Here is a 14,366-nt window from a genome sequence, read left to right on the forward strand (position 1 = left end):
GTGACCACGACACCACACAACCCTGCCATTGCAACCTCTGCAAGACGTGCCAGATCATCGACATGGATACCACCATTACGCGTGAGAACACCACCCACCAGGTACGCAGTACATACTCGTGGGACTCGGCCAACATTGTCTATCTCTTACACTGCAGGAAAGGATTTCTTGAGGAGTAGTACATTCACGTTTAAAAGGAGTGGAGACCATGCAGATGCTGCGACAATCACCAGGCAGGAACGTTCCCATCCAGTCAGGGAACACTTCAGCAGTCAAGGTCATTCAGTCTCTGATCTTTGGGTAAGCGTTCTCCAAGGCAGCCTTTAGGGCGCACGACATCGCAGAATCGCCGAGCAGAAACCGATAGCCAAGTTCCGCAAGCATGAGTACAGCTTCAACCGGGATCTTGGATACATTTAATCCCCCACCATCTGGCTTGGATTGCGAAATCCTACCAACTGTCCTAGTTTGAGACAATTCACACCTCTTTGACCTGTGATTATCCCTCTCTCCAGTCGCACCACCTGGACCTGTAAAGATTTACTCACCTGCAAAGCGTCACATTCAAAGTATCACATTGCATCATTGGTTTTGTCTATATATGCTGTGTTTGTGTACCTACCTCTTCACTCACCTGATGAAGGAGCTACGCTCCAAAAGTTCGTGATTCCAAATAAATCTGTTGGACTTTAACCTGGTGTTGCAAGACTTCTTACTGCATCGAATCAAGAATCTAGTTATCTCTGCCTGAAGGATATTCAAAGACGCTGCCTCAAACAGAAGAGAGATCTAAAGACTCACAACCCTCTGAGACACTTTTGTTTCCTAATCTCGGTTTTAAATAAGCAACCTCTTACTTTTAAACGGTGACCCCTAGTTCTAGATTGTCCCACAACAGGGAACATCCTTTCCACATTCACCCTGTCAATACCCCTCTGGACCGTGTATGTTTTGATCAAGTCGCTTCTTATTCTTCTAAACTCCAGTGGTTAGAAGCCTAGCCGGTCCAGCCTTTCCTCATAAGACAGCCTGTTCATTCAGGTATTAATCTTGTAAACCTTCTTTGAACTGCTTCCAACACATTTACATTTTTCCTTAAATAGGGAGACCAATACTGCCACAGTATTCCAGATGTAGTCCCATCAATGACCTGTATAACTGAAGCGCAACTTTCCTACACTTTTATTCCATTCTCCTTGCAATAAATGACAACAATCCATTAGCTTTGCCAATTACTTGCTGCACCTGCATACTAAACATTCGCAATTCATGCACTAGGACATCTCAGAGCTCAGCACTATCTCACCATTTAGACAGCATGCTTCTTTTTTTATTCATCCTGTTAAAATGGACTACCTCATAAATTCCCATATTTTCCTCCATTTACGATATCTTTGTCCACTCGCCTAACCTATCTATATCTTTTTGGAGCCACCTGATGACCCTTAACAACTTTCTTTCCTACCTACCTTTGTGTCATCCACAAATTTCACAACCATACTTTCAGTCCCTTCATGAACTGTAAAAAGTTCAGGCCACAGCACAGATCCCTGTGCACACTACTCGTCACATCCCGGCGGTCAGAAAATGACCCATTTTTGCAGATTGTCTATTTACTGTTAGCTAGCCAATCTTCTATCCATGCCAATATATTACCCCACATCATGAGCTTTTATTTTACAATAACCTTATCAAATGCCTTCTGGAAATCCAAGTACAGTACACCCACCGGTTCCCCTTTATTCACAGCACATGTGACTCCTTCAAAGAACTACAATGAATTGGTTGAACAAGATAAACCATGCTGACTCTGCCCAAGTGACTCTATAGTGAAGATTGTAAAATAACAGTTCAATTAATCTCTTCAGCAAAGGCAGCTGGTTATGAGCAGACAAATACAGAGTCATAAAATTAGCCGTACATAATATGCATGCTAAGCAGAATGTGAAATTGAAGATGGATGAGTCCTCGGACGAGACACAAAAATAAAACTGAATAACGCACATACTCCATGAATGGTGTCAATAGCTGTGGTGTAACAGAAAGAGATTAAGGATTTTAGTAGGTGTGACACACATGTCCAGCCACTACAAAGCAAACAGAATACTGACTATTTTGCAATTGTTACAATCGAATAAAAGCAATTGAATGTCCTGCTCCAACTGTACATTGGTTTGGTCTGACCACAGCTCGGGTACTATGCATAGTTTTGGTTACCAAGATACAAGGGAGAGGTATGGCTCTTGGACGCAGTTCAAAGAGAAGCTCAAGCAGCAAAGGACTGAATTATATGGGGAAACTGGAGTTACACCATTCGATCTTAGCAGATGGCTGCAACAGAATCTCAGAGTATACACAAGTTAATAACTATTATGTGAAAGGAAAAATCAGAACATCACTCAAACTAAATAATAGAAGTAGCTCAAGACTCAGTTGAGAAAAAGAGAAATTTTGGGCCGATACCAGGAAGTTCATTTTCATATAAAGAATGATTAATATGTGGAAATGAATTCATAGTTAGGGCACTAGAGGTAAAATACCTGGAATCATTTGAACAAGTTAGATTTTCTGATATTGGAGGATCTACTCCACAGGGTCCTTCTGGAGACTGAGGTAATATCACCATCGTCATCTCCTAAACTTAACTTCTGATCTTGAAATGCAAAATTTAAATCTAATATCCCAACTCGACCAGCATAAAAATAGTAGCAGCTGTAAATGCCAGTGTGATTGGGGCCCAAATTACTTTAGTCTACAGAGATCACCACTTAAAGTTGAAAACAAACATACTTCTATAATGTTATGAATCATAAAAGGACATCACTGGGTGCACCAGACAAAATGGGTGGTGTACTCTATAGGTTAGTTCTGGATCTACTTTTGTTCTTGCAAATCTGTACATTGTATCGGTTAAACACAATTCTGTCTGCAGCTTTAGGTCCTCATTAAAACCACAGCCGGCATACTACATATTCACCAGGATGATAACAGAGATTTAACTAGAGGATTCTGAGATCCTCAGAACTATCTCCATAGAAACAAAGAAGCCCATGAGAAGAGTTGCTTGGTAATAATGAAATCTTCAACAAAATATTATTTTTAAAAAACAAGTGTTTGGCTGGCTGGATAGGGTGAGTTGGGCCACGCCATCCTGCGCATGCGCGGGGAACGTCTTATGCACGCCGGCCCCTCACCAACATGGAGCCGGTGTTCTGGGGCCGGGCGCGGAAGGAGGTAGGCCGGGGGGGGGCATTCCCCTCAGCATTCCCGCAGAGTTCCCGCCGGCAGCGACCAGGGATGGACGGCACCGGCGGGAACCTGTCGTGTCGTAGCGGTGCTCGGCCCATCCGGACCGGAGAATCGCCGCTCGTCGGTTTTCCAAGCGGCCCGGTGTGAATCGCGCGCCGCTGGTTTCCGTGGGGTGGGAGAATCGAGTGCGGGGGTCGGGCGGCGTGGCGTGATTCTCGCAGGTGCCCCGGCATTTTGGGGGGGGGGGGGGAGAATAGCACCCAATGTCTGTACATAGAAGGGAAATTTGGATGAATATGTTAAGTAGACAAATATTCATGATTCTGAAGAAAGAGTGGGACAGTGGGATTAGCTCTGGATTGCTCTAGCATAGGAGGTGGCAGAGACGAAGTGGGATGAATAGCCACCTGTGTGCTCTGAGCTTCTGTGGAGATTGTGCTGTTTAATTATATGATTGACAGCCAGCCATTTTAAATGAACGATGAGCGTCTTGATAATGATCAACCTCAGCAATTAAAATTAATGCAGCTTGGGTTCAGACCAACTTCTCTCTTGAAATTTACTAAAAGCAGGTGTTGAATATGTCTTACCTGTCTGTCCATAGGCAAAAATGCAAGCATTATATCCTTGAAATGCATTCTCAAGTATCCCTTCGCCAAGGCACTTGAAAACTACTTCCTGACCTAAAGTGAAAGGGGAAGAAAAAACACAGGTTATGGTAAGAATACAATGGAACTCTACCCCTCCTCTACGGAAGGTGTTGACTCAATTCATGACTTCATAGAACATTCCTCCAGTGACCACTCTTAAAGCGTGAATCCAAACACTGCATATTGGCAGTTTTGTTCTTGTCATAGAAAATGACATGGTCAAGCTCAATTCGACTCTCATCTGATGCCCACATGTGAACGTCACAGGAGGGACCACTCCAGAGTGGAAGCGCTGGTTGATCGTTACCTGCTTCAGCCCAGAGCGCTGGAGTCACATGAAGGACCTCTACGGCTACATTGCTGGAGATCAGTTAACTCACCAAAGACTGAGGAACATAGGAACAGGAGTAGGACATTTGGCTCTGTGAGCCTGCTCCACCATTCAATAAGATCATGGCTGATCTGGTTGTGGTCTCAGCTCCAGTTTCCCCATCTACAACCCCCGCTTAACCCTCAACTCCCTTGCCGAACAAAAATCTGCCAAACTCTGCACTCAGTAGATCCAAAGGACCAGCCTCCCCTACTTTTTGGGGAAGAGAATGCCAAGCACCAATGACCCTTGGGGAGAATTGTTTTTCATCATCTCGGTCTTAAAACTATATCCCCTAGTTTTACTCTTCCACACAAGAAGAAACATCCTCCTGGTATCCACCCTATCATGTCCCTTCAGGACCTTGAATGTTTTAATAAGATTCTCTCGGAGATCAAATCAATGATGTTCTGGTCTCAACAATGTAGACATAGAACTTACAGTGCAGAAGGAGGCCACCTGGCCCATCGCGTCTGCACGACCCTTAGAAAGAGCATCCCACATCTCCACCCTAACCCCACCCAACCTTTTCTGGACACCAAGAACAATTTAGCATAGCCAATCTACCTAACCCGCACACATTTGGACTGTGGGAGGAAACCTGAGCACCTGGAGGAAACCCATGCAGGCACGGGGAGAATGTGCAGACTCTGCACAGACTGTGACCCAAGCCGGGAATTGAACCTGGGACCCTGGAGCGGTGAAGCAACTGTGCTAACCACTGTGCTACCGTGCTGCCCGTGTAGTATTGCACCAGAAGGTGCTTTTGCCTATGAGGCATTCAAGAAGCTGGGGAAGCAAAGAGCTAACTTGGTTATTTAAGCAACCCAGTCCCAGAAATGAAAATATCAGTAACACAATTTTAGAACATAACTTTGTTCCTTTGGATTGATTCTGGTCTCAGCTCGTGGGTTGAAAAGTTTCGCTTCTCTGCTTTGGCTGTGAAAGGATCGCCGCAAAATGAGTTGTAAGAAGTCTTAATCCAGTCCTAAATTGATTTGCGCCCAGAGCGTATAATGGTTAGCAATTTGCCACTGTTCGTACTGAAGTGACAGTGTCACCAATCCAGCTCATAAGGATAATTAAGTTGCAAGTGGAAAAATTCATGCTTTTGCAGCTTGACTCTAAAGCCAGAGTAACAAATATGTTGGTTGACCTGCAGAACGCTGCAGCCATGATACACAGCAGATCACCGAGAAGCTGCAACATAAACCCACAGCCAGGCCTAACCTGACCCTGGAGTGAATCTCCTTTCTCCAAAAAAAAAACCCCACTTCCACTACCAGATTGAAACTGTGTTGTACTGATGCTGCAGATGTATTGTAAATGCTCAGAGCCAGTAAAATTACTTATTCTACTTCTAACCATGATGTACTAAATGATCGCGAGAAGTGCTTAGATTTCCCAGCATCGACATTCTTTACCTTGAGCATAAAATTCACAGTTATTGTAGGTCAGTGTTTTCCTGTCTATTAATGGATGACAGCAATAGAAAGGCAATTTGTACTATTATTATAGGATCATTTCCTGCCGAGAGGAATTTGTTTGTTTAAATAGTTAGAAATGCTCCTCAGTAGGTTGTTGTATAGGTAATAGAGTTAAGGGCCATATCTTGCGGTATCAAGAGTGGTGATACACTGAACTTAGTCCAGGCACACACTGGGGCCTATCGTCAGAAGCCCAGATGCACATCAGAGCCCACCCAACAGAGCTCCTGACCTGTGCCTGACATTAGAGTTCCTGACCCGCAGCGCCAGGGCCTGACCATCCGAGGTCCTGACCTGTGTTGGGGCCTGACCATCCGAATTCCTGACTGCATCGGGGACCATCAAACGTCCTCATCCGTACTGGGGACAATCTGAGATTCTGGGGTGAAACCCACACAGACACAGGGGGAATGTGCAAACTCCACACAGAGAGTGACCCGGGTCCAGGATCAAACATAGTGCCAACCACTGCGCCATCATGCTGGCCCCCAGTATTCACATTTAGTGTTGCGGGTTCACATTAGATGTTTGGGGCTGGTTTAGCACAGTGAGCTAAACAGCTGGCTTGTAATGCGGAACAAGGCGAGTAGCGCGGGTTGAATTCCTGTACCGGCCTCCCCGAACAGGCGCCAAAACGTGGCGTCTAGGGGCTTTTCACAGTAACTTCATTGAAGCCTACTTGTGACAATAAGCGATTATTATTGAATAGGGTTGTGTGACCCGATCGGCACCATTTTGAAGTGTCCTCTCCTGGTCTTGTTTCTCCCAATGACTGATTCTCCAGTTAGCCACCAACCCATCCACTCCTAACCTGCCTGCAGCTGACCCTCCCAGTCACCGCTGGCCTGCCCACTGGCCAGCTTTCCTACTTACAGATTGCCTCTGCAACCCTGAAACTCAAAACTGCTCTTGCTCTGTAGGTAGCAACCTGCCTCCCATCTCTCAACTCCTGAGCCCTCGCTAAGAGTCTGGTAGAGGGAGGCAGTAAGCGGAAGGGTCAGCCAGCAGGTGGGTCGTTGAACGAGAGAGTCAGGGAGCTGGAGAGTTAGGGAGCATGAGCCCCCCCGCCCCCCCGCTGCTGATTAATTTTCCGCGAAGAAGTCGATGAATGGTTGCCACCTCCGGGCGAACCCTAACAGTGACCCTCTCAGGGAGAACTTGATTTTCTCCAAACAAAGAAAGCTAGCCATGTCCAATAGCCAGGTCTCCGACTTCGGGGGCCTTGAGTCCCTCCAAGCTAATAGTATCCGTCTCCGGGCTACCAGGGAAGCAAAGGCCAGAACATCTAGCCTCTTTCTCCTCCTGGATTCCTGGATCTTGCGACACCCCAAAAATCGCCACCTCTGGACTCAATGCCACCCTTGTTTTTAAAACCTTGGACATGACATCAGCAAACCCCTGCTACAATCCCACAAGTTTTGGACATGCCCAAAACATGTGGACATGGTACGCTGGTCCTCCCGCACATTTTGCACACCTGTCTTCCACCCCAAAGACACCTGTCTTCCACTCATTTGGGCCACTGTCATGTGAGCCCGGGACTCTACTCAATGCTTCCGCCCATAGACCATCCTCTATCTCGCCTCCCAGCCTCTCCTCCCACTTTCGCTTCAGCTCCTCGGTCTGCGTCTCCTCTGATCCCATAAGTTCCTTGTAAATGTCAGAGACGCTCCCCTCTCCTACCCATCCTCTGGAAACTACCCTGTCCTGAATCACCCTTAGTGGCAGGAGTAGGAAGGTTGATACCTGTCTACGCAGAAAGTCCCGCACCTGCAGATATCTAAATTTGCTTCCCCTCACCAATGCAAACTTCTCCTCCAGCGCTCCCATACTCGGAAAGCTACCCTCCATAAACAAGTCCCCCACCCTCTCAATCCGCGCTCTCCACCATATTCGGAACCCCCCATCCATACTCCCCGGGGCAAACCAGTGATTATCGCAGATTGGGGACCAGACTGATGCTCCCACCGCTCCCACATATCTCCTCCATTGCCCCCAGACTGTCATGGCCGCCACCACCACGGGGCTGGTGGAGTACCGCGCCGGCGGGAACGGCAGAGGCGCAGTTACCAGCATCCCCAAACTTCTGCCCTTGCATGAAGCCGCCTCCATACGCAACCATGCCGACCACCGCCCCCCCCACCTCCGCCCAGCCACTTCCTAATCATGGCTATGTTAGCCGCCCAGTAATAGTTGCTAAAATTCGGCAGTGTCAGCCCGCCCTCTCCCCGACTCCGCTCAAACATTTCCCTCCTTACTCGCGGGGACCCCCCCACCCCACACACACACACACACACAAGGCCCGCAATAACTTTGTTGACCCGCTTAAAAAAGAACCGCGGAAAAAAGATGGGGAGACATTGAAATACAAACAGGAATCTCGGGAGGACCGTCATTTTCACCATTTGGACTCTCCCAGCTAGAGACAACGGGAGCGCATCCCATCTCCGGAAATCATCTTACAGCATTTAAACTTAAAAGGCGAAAATATTTTAATATTTTTTTTGATGGAAAAAGGTCCTTTAGAACCTAAATAAAGAGGGCAGCACGGTGGCACAGTGGTTAGCACTGCTACCTCACGTCTCCGAGGCCCCAGGTTCGATCTCGGCTCTGAGTCACAGTCCATGTGGAGTTTGCACATTCTCCCCGTGTTAGCATCGGTTTCGCACCCCCCCCCCCACAACCCCAAAAGATGTGCACTGTAGGTGGATTAGCCACGCTAAATTGCTCCTTAATTTGGAAAAATTAATTGAGCACACTAAATTTTTTTAAACAAAAAAAAAAATAACCTAACAAAAAGGTTTTAGGTTAATTACAATGGGAAAATCTGATTCTCTCAACTTAGTTTCATTTGAAGTTGCACTTTTCAGCGACGCAAGTACAACATTAGGCAAGAAATTACTGTACTTCAGCTGATTTGATTCACTTGCACGTCAATTAAAATGTTCCCATTTGAAATCATTCAGCCATTAGAAGCAAATGTAAATCAGATTTGAACCCACAATAAGCACAGCTAAGACAGGTCATCTTGGTAACATAAGGCAAAGTTAGAAATTGATCATATTCCTGATTCCAACAAAATCTTTTGGTTGCTTCTTGTTTCAAAATCTACGCAGCTTCAACTCATGCCTGGAGAAATAATTTTTCTTCTCATTTTAATACCACACACCCAAAACAATGTTCACTGGCTGTAATACACACGCACCACTCGCACTCACCACAGAGGCATGCCATTGTCTCTTCTGTTAACTTTGCTGTATATGCTCTATATTCTAAATGCAAGGCGATTCCATGAAGACTCCGAATGACTATCATGATCACTTGCTATACACATAAAAGAAGCATCTTATTTGTTGGTTTTAATGACAATTCCTGCTGTGCTAAATGTTTACAATAAAGGGCTTTGTTCTAGATGTCATAGTATATGCCACAATGTAGAGATAAGCCTCCTGGTATCTGACACAATAGGAATGTGCCTTACTGACCAATGCACATGCAGAATAGAAATGGCCGTTTTATTGCCCGAATTACAATGAACTGTAATACCTCAGAAAGTTTTAAGAGGCCAACATATGCTCCAGAAGGCTGGCACTTTACTTAACCCCATGACCCCATTTGAAGTTTGGCTTACAAAGGCTACAGAATGCTGAAAATTCCGAACAAAACAAGACGCAAATGTAAAACACACAGGGCGAAAACAATGTCCCCATTCACAGAAAGCTTGTTATCCAGGATGTCTTATGCACACATACAGTGAAGATGTCGTCTGATGCAGAGAAACTTAAATATTAAGCAGTGAATTGCATCATAGCAAGAAGCGATGTACAGACAAGTCAGAATAAAAATAGTTCAAGTACTTAACATGCTGCTTTAGGTGACAATGGGGAACTAGGCTATTTATTCAGTAAAGTTCCACTCAATTTCAGTTTATACCACAATGTTGATTTTTCCCTTCAGAAAAACCAACAAGGTTGTACTGACTTCCATAGTCTGGGGTAATCAGAGGTCATGTCGCATCACCTAAAGAAATTTCCAAAATAAAAATCAAGACCAGAAATATATATTTTTTTAAAAGCAAAATACTGAGGATTCTGGAAATCTGAAACATGAGGCAGCACGGTAGCAAGTGGGTAGCACAGTTGCTTCACAGCCCCAGGGTCCCAGGTTCGATTCCCGGCTTGGCTCACTGTCTGTGCGGAGTCTGCACGTTCTCCCGGCGTCTGCATGGGTTTCCTCCCACAAGTCCCGAAAGATGTGCTGTTAGGCAATTTGGACATTCTGAATTCTCTGTGTACCCGAACAGGCGCCGGAATGTAGCGACTAGGGGCTTTTCACAGTAACTTCATTGCAGTGTTAATGTAAGCCTACTCATGACAATAAAAATTATTAAAAAGAAAATACTGGAAAATCTCAGCAGGTCTGGCAGCATCTGTGCAGAAAGAAACAGAATTAATATTTCACGTCCACATGACTCTTGTTCAGATCTAAAGAGAGGGAAAATGTGATGGATTTTATGATGTTTAAAAGGGGTTTGGAACAGGTCGAGTAAAATTAAAGGTCAGTGATAGGTGTGGGCTAGGATAGATGGCACAAAGATGTATAGGGCACAAGGTGAAAGAAATATCAATGGCAGTATTAAAGACTATAGAAGGTCCTGATAGTGGCATAAAGGTAAGATAGCAGAAATAATTAATTGGAGATCAAAGGTCAGTACTCAGTGGAAGCAAAAATTAAGAACAAGTGACAAATGGCCCTGTGGAGGATGGGGCATTCATCGGGACGAAAACATTTTTGGATTAAAAAAAAGAGGTCAACATTGAGAACAACAGTCACAGTCAAATGTTGTTGATATCAATGTTGGGTCCAGAAGGTTGTAACGGGTCTAATCAGAAGGTGAGGTGTTGTTTCTCCAGTTTGTGTTGGGCTTCACTGGAACATTACAGTAGGCCAAGGATGGACTTGTGGGCGTGAGAGCAAGACGGCAAGTTGAAATCGCAGGCAACAGGGTGGTTGGGATCATGCGTACAGACTGAGTGAAGGTCTGCGTTTAGTCTCCCTAACGTAGTGGAGACCGCATTGGGAGCAGCAAATACAGTAGACCAAATTGAAGGGTGTGCAAGTGAAACCCTGCTCCACCTGAAAGGCGTGTTTGGGGCCTTGGACAGTGAGGAGGGAGGATATAAAGAGGCAGGTGTTGCACCCTTTATGATTGCATGGGATGGTGCCAAGGAATGGAGATAAGTAGGCTGGGGGTGATAGAGTGAACCAGGGTGTCACAGAGGGAGTGGTCCCTATGGAATGTTATGGAGTGAGGGAAAGATGTGTTTTGTGGTGGCATCTTGCTGCAGTTGGTGGAAATGGCGGAAGATGATACTTTGAATGTAGAGTTTAATAGGGTGCCCTCTGCCCTCACCCCTTCTCCTCCCTCTCAGAATCATGATAGGGTCTCCTTTGCCCTCACTTTTCATTCCACCAGCCTCAATAATTTGTTGAAATCCACCATTTGGGATCTGCTTTTCTCTTAAATGCAACATTATTTAACAAGGAAAAGGTTAATTCAAGAAATAACTGGCTTCACTAGGAGAAACCTCACCCCTCTATGGACAGGCACTCAGCACACTAAAGCACAATGAGTGTCAAATTTAATTATAGAGTCCTTCAATCTGCACATGGTCTTTCTCCATCCCTTAATTCAAAGTCAACCTAATCTTTGCTAAATTTTCATGCGATTCAAAGATGATGATGGCACTCATTCAAAATAGACCCATGGAAACGTGATGAAGACACAGTCTTCATTACAAAATTGAGTGCATTTCATTTCTGGTGCAACCTGTTTTGTGATGATGTTATTTAAATACTTTTCTTGACCAGTTTCTGATGAAATGAAATGAAAATGAAAATCGCTTATTGTCACAAGTAGGCTTCAATGAAGTTACTGTTAAAAGCCCCTCGTCACCACATTCCGGTGCCTGTTCAGGGAGGCTGGTACGGGAATTGAACCGTGCTGCTGGCCTGCCTTGGTCTGCTTTAAAAGCTAGCTATTTAGCCCAGTGTGCTAAACCAGCCGCTTTGTAATGCTGCCATGTATGAAAGGAGTATAATGCTAACGGACTGCTTCCAGAGGCTGAAACCCAACAGGAAAAGGAGGCTTCCTATATTGCCTCTTGAACTGGAGCCAACACGAGCTATAATCTAAACACACATCTCCAACCACACCAGTTGCCACTTCTTTCTGGCACAAGTGTATCCTCAGCCTCATTATACAAGTTGGTGGTCTGGTTTTCCTATTGCCAGTCGATCTGGTGGATTCCTTCTTGCTATCAAGGGAATGACAGAAACAAAGACACTTTGAAACAACTTCACCAACACACAAAAGGTTGTACATGTACTCTTGTTTTCTGCTTCTAGTGTTACAGATTCTATGCAGCATCAACAACCTTAAAGATCAAGTTCAAGAACTTGCACCCGAAACTGCATTTCATAATGTGGTGATTCAGAAAAACGTGTGTGTTCAGGAAGTCCCAAAGTGATGATGTTTTTTTTTCTTGAAGCATAGCGATGTCATGTAGACGAATGCAGCAGTCAAATAATGTGCAGCCACGAGATAAATTACATTTATTTTTAAAGTGATGTTGACCGAAGGAGGAATATTGACCATCCAAAATAAAAGCAAAATATTGCAGATGCTGGGGATCTTAAATAAAAGCAGAAAATACTGGAACAACTCAGCAGGTCTGGCAGCATCTGTGGAGGGAAACAGAGTTAACAATTCAAGTCCAATATGACTCTTCTTTCGGAACTTATGCTGTTAAAAAAGGCAGGAGGGTGAGGAAGTACAAAAGGGATGGTCAGGGATAGATTTGGACTGTGTTTTTCAAACTTTGCCAACCGGCTAACCCTCACGAACCATGCCACGTTCACTTACCTTTAATGCGAAAGGGGAGCCTGCTAGGTCCTCACGATTTCACTCCAATCAGGTTCACAGGACGAGAGGGCACTGCCCATATCAGGTTCAGAGTTCAGCCAGTTCCCTTGTGCTGTCTTCACCTTTGGGAGAATGGAAAATTCAACCTTGCACATGTAGGTTGTCGAGTTTTGCAATAGCATCAAAATGCTGGTTTTACTCAACACTCGATACTACTGGGAGATGCTATTCCAGAATGTTGGCAGCCTCATAGACCTTTGCTGTGTTTTTAATGTGCTGTCACAGGTTAGGTACAGCAGCTTAGACTTTTCATTTGGAGTCAGCTGGAAGTTAATAGCAAACTCTGGGATCTCAACCGCAAAAGGAATTTTTCACCCGCCTTCTTTCAACAGCTGAAACTTCTCGCATTTGCCAGTACTTCCCTCCGTATAACACACATGCGCTTTGCATTGTTATTTGCATTGGTACAATTGACAAAACCATACCACAAGAAATCATCTTTATTTGCTTTGTTCCCGAGTTAAGTTTCTTCTTTGTAGGCTGTTCACCAGAGACCCTGGAGTTCTGTACAGAGCTAACTTTAGCACTGCTGTCCTGCTGTGGATTCCCCTGAGAAGCTCTGTCCAGCAGATTCAGATGTGAGATCCTGGCCAGTAGTTCTCTGGCCATCTCGTCCTCGTAACAGAACGATCCATCTTCACAGTCCTCTTGTCTTGCTTGCTAATAGCGAGAAAATGGAAGACGCTCTCCTCTGTGATTTGGTGTCAAAAGCACTTACGTACAAAGCGTTGATGTCAAGTATACAAGTGAAGCATGTGACCTGCTCATGCTACCAGTTACTGCACACATCCTCATTTCAATCTCATTTAAAAGCCGGCAGCAACCACCAGACTAAATTTAAATGCTGGTAGCAGTTATTGGGCCAGAATCGGTAGTGCCCGCGCCCGTTTTGCGCCGACGTCCGTTCACGACGATGCGGACACTCTGCTTCCATTTCAGAGAATCCCGTCCCCTTTCTTGCAGCGTATGAGGTAGACAACTTTCTTGCAGCATATGAGGTAGACAACGTTGGCCTCGCGCCGGGAAGGGAGGCTGGAGCGCCGTGATCCATGCCAACCCACGCATGCGCGGGGGACTTCCTCAATGCGCCGGCCCCAACGCAAAATGGCGCGGGGGTTCAGGGGTCGGCCGCGTAACAAAATAGGGCCGGGGTTGGAGAGGCCGACCGCCAATCGGTGGACCCCGATCGCGGGCCAGACCCCATCGGAGGCCACCCCCCGGTGAAGGTGCCCCCCCCCCCACACAGGCCGCCCCCTCACCCTGCACGCAGAGTTCCCGCCAGCTGCGAGCAGGTGTGGACGGCACCGGCGGGATTCTGCCATTTCCATGCAGCCGCTCGGCCCATCAAGGCCAGAGAATCGCGGCCCGGCCACGGAGAGCGGCCCGCGACCGGCGCCGTGCCGCCGGTGCAAATGGCGCCGATTCTCTGCTCCTCGGAGAATCGCGTGCCGGTGTCGGGGCAGTGTGGTGCGGTTGCGGCGATTCTCCGGCCCGGCACGAGTATGTATCACTTACCTGGTGGATGGTGTTCGCATGTGTAACGGTGGTACCCATGTCGATGATCGGACACGTCTTGCAGAGATTGCCATGGCAGGGTTGTGTGGTGTCGTGGTCGCTGTTCTGAA

At 46.1% G+C, this 14,366-nt stretch overlaps 1 protein-coding gene across 8 annotated transcripts in view; it reads right to left on the reverse strand.

Moving 5' to 3' along the window:
• The window catches only part of kif13a (kinesin family member 13A), a 408,670-nt gene that overhangs the window by 211,815 nt on the left and 182,489 nt on the right, over positions 1–14,366 (reverse strand). For all 8 annotated transcript variants that reach the window (XM_072509684.1, XM_072509681.1, XM_072509683.1 and 5 more), the window contains exon 5: positions 3,840–3,932. In XM_072509684.1, the coding sequence (XP_072365785.1) occupies positions 3,840–3,932 (93 nt within the window). The remainder of the gene's footprint in view (positions 1–3,839; positions 3,933–14,366) is intronic.

The sequence above is a fragment of the Scyliorhinus torazame genome, chromosome 6, assembly GCF_047496885.1.
Source record: "Scyliorhinus torazame isolate Kashiwa2021f chromosome 6, sScyTor2.1, whole genome shotgun sequence".
NCBI classification, from domain to species: Eukaryota; Metazoa; Chordata; class Chondrichthyes; order Carcharhiniformes; family Scyliorhinidae; genus Scyliorhinus; species Scyliorhinus torazame.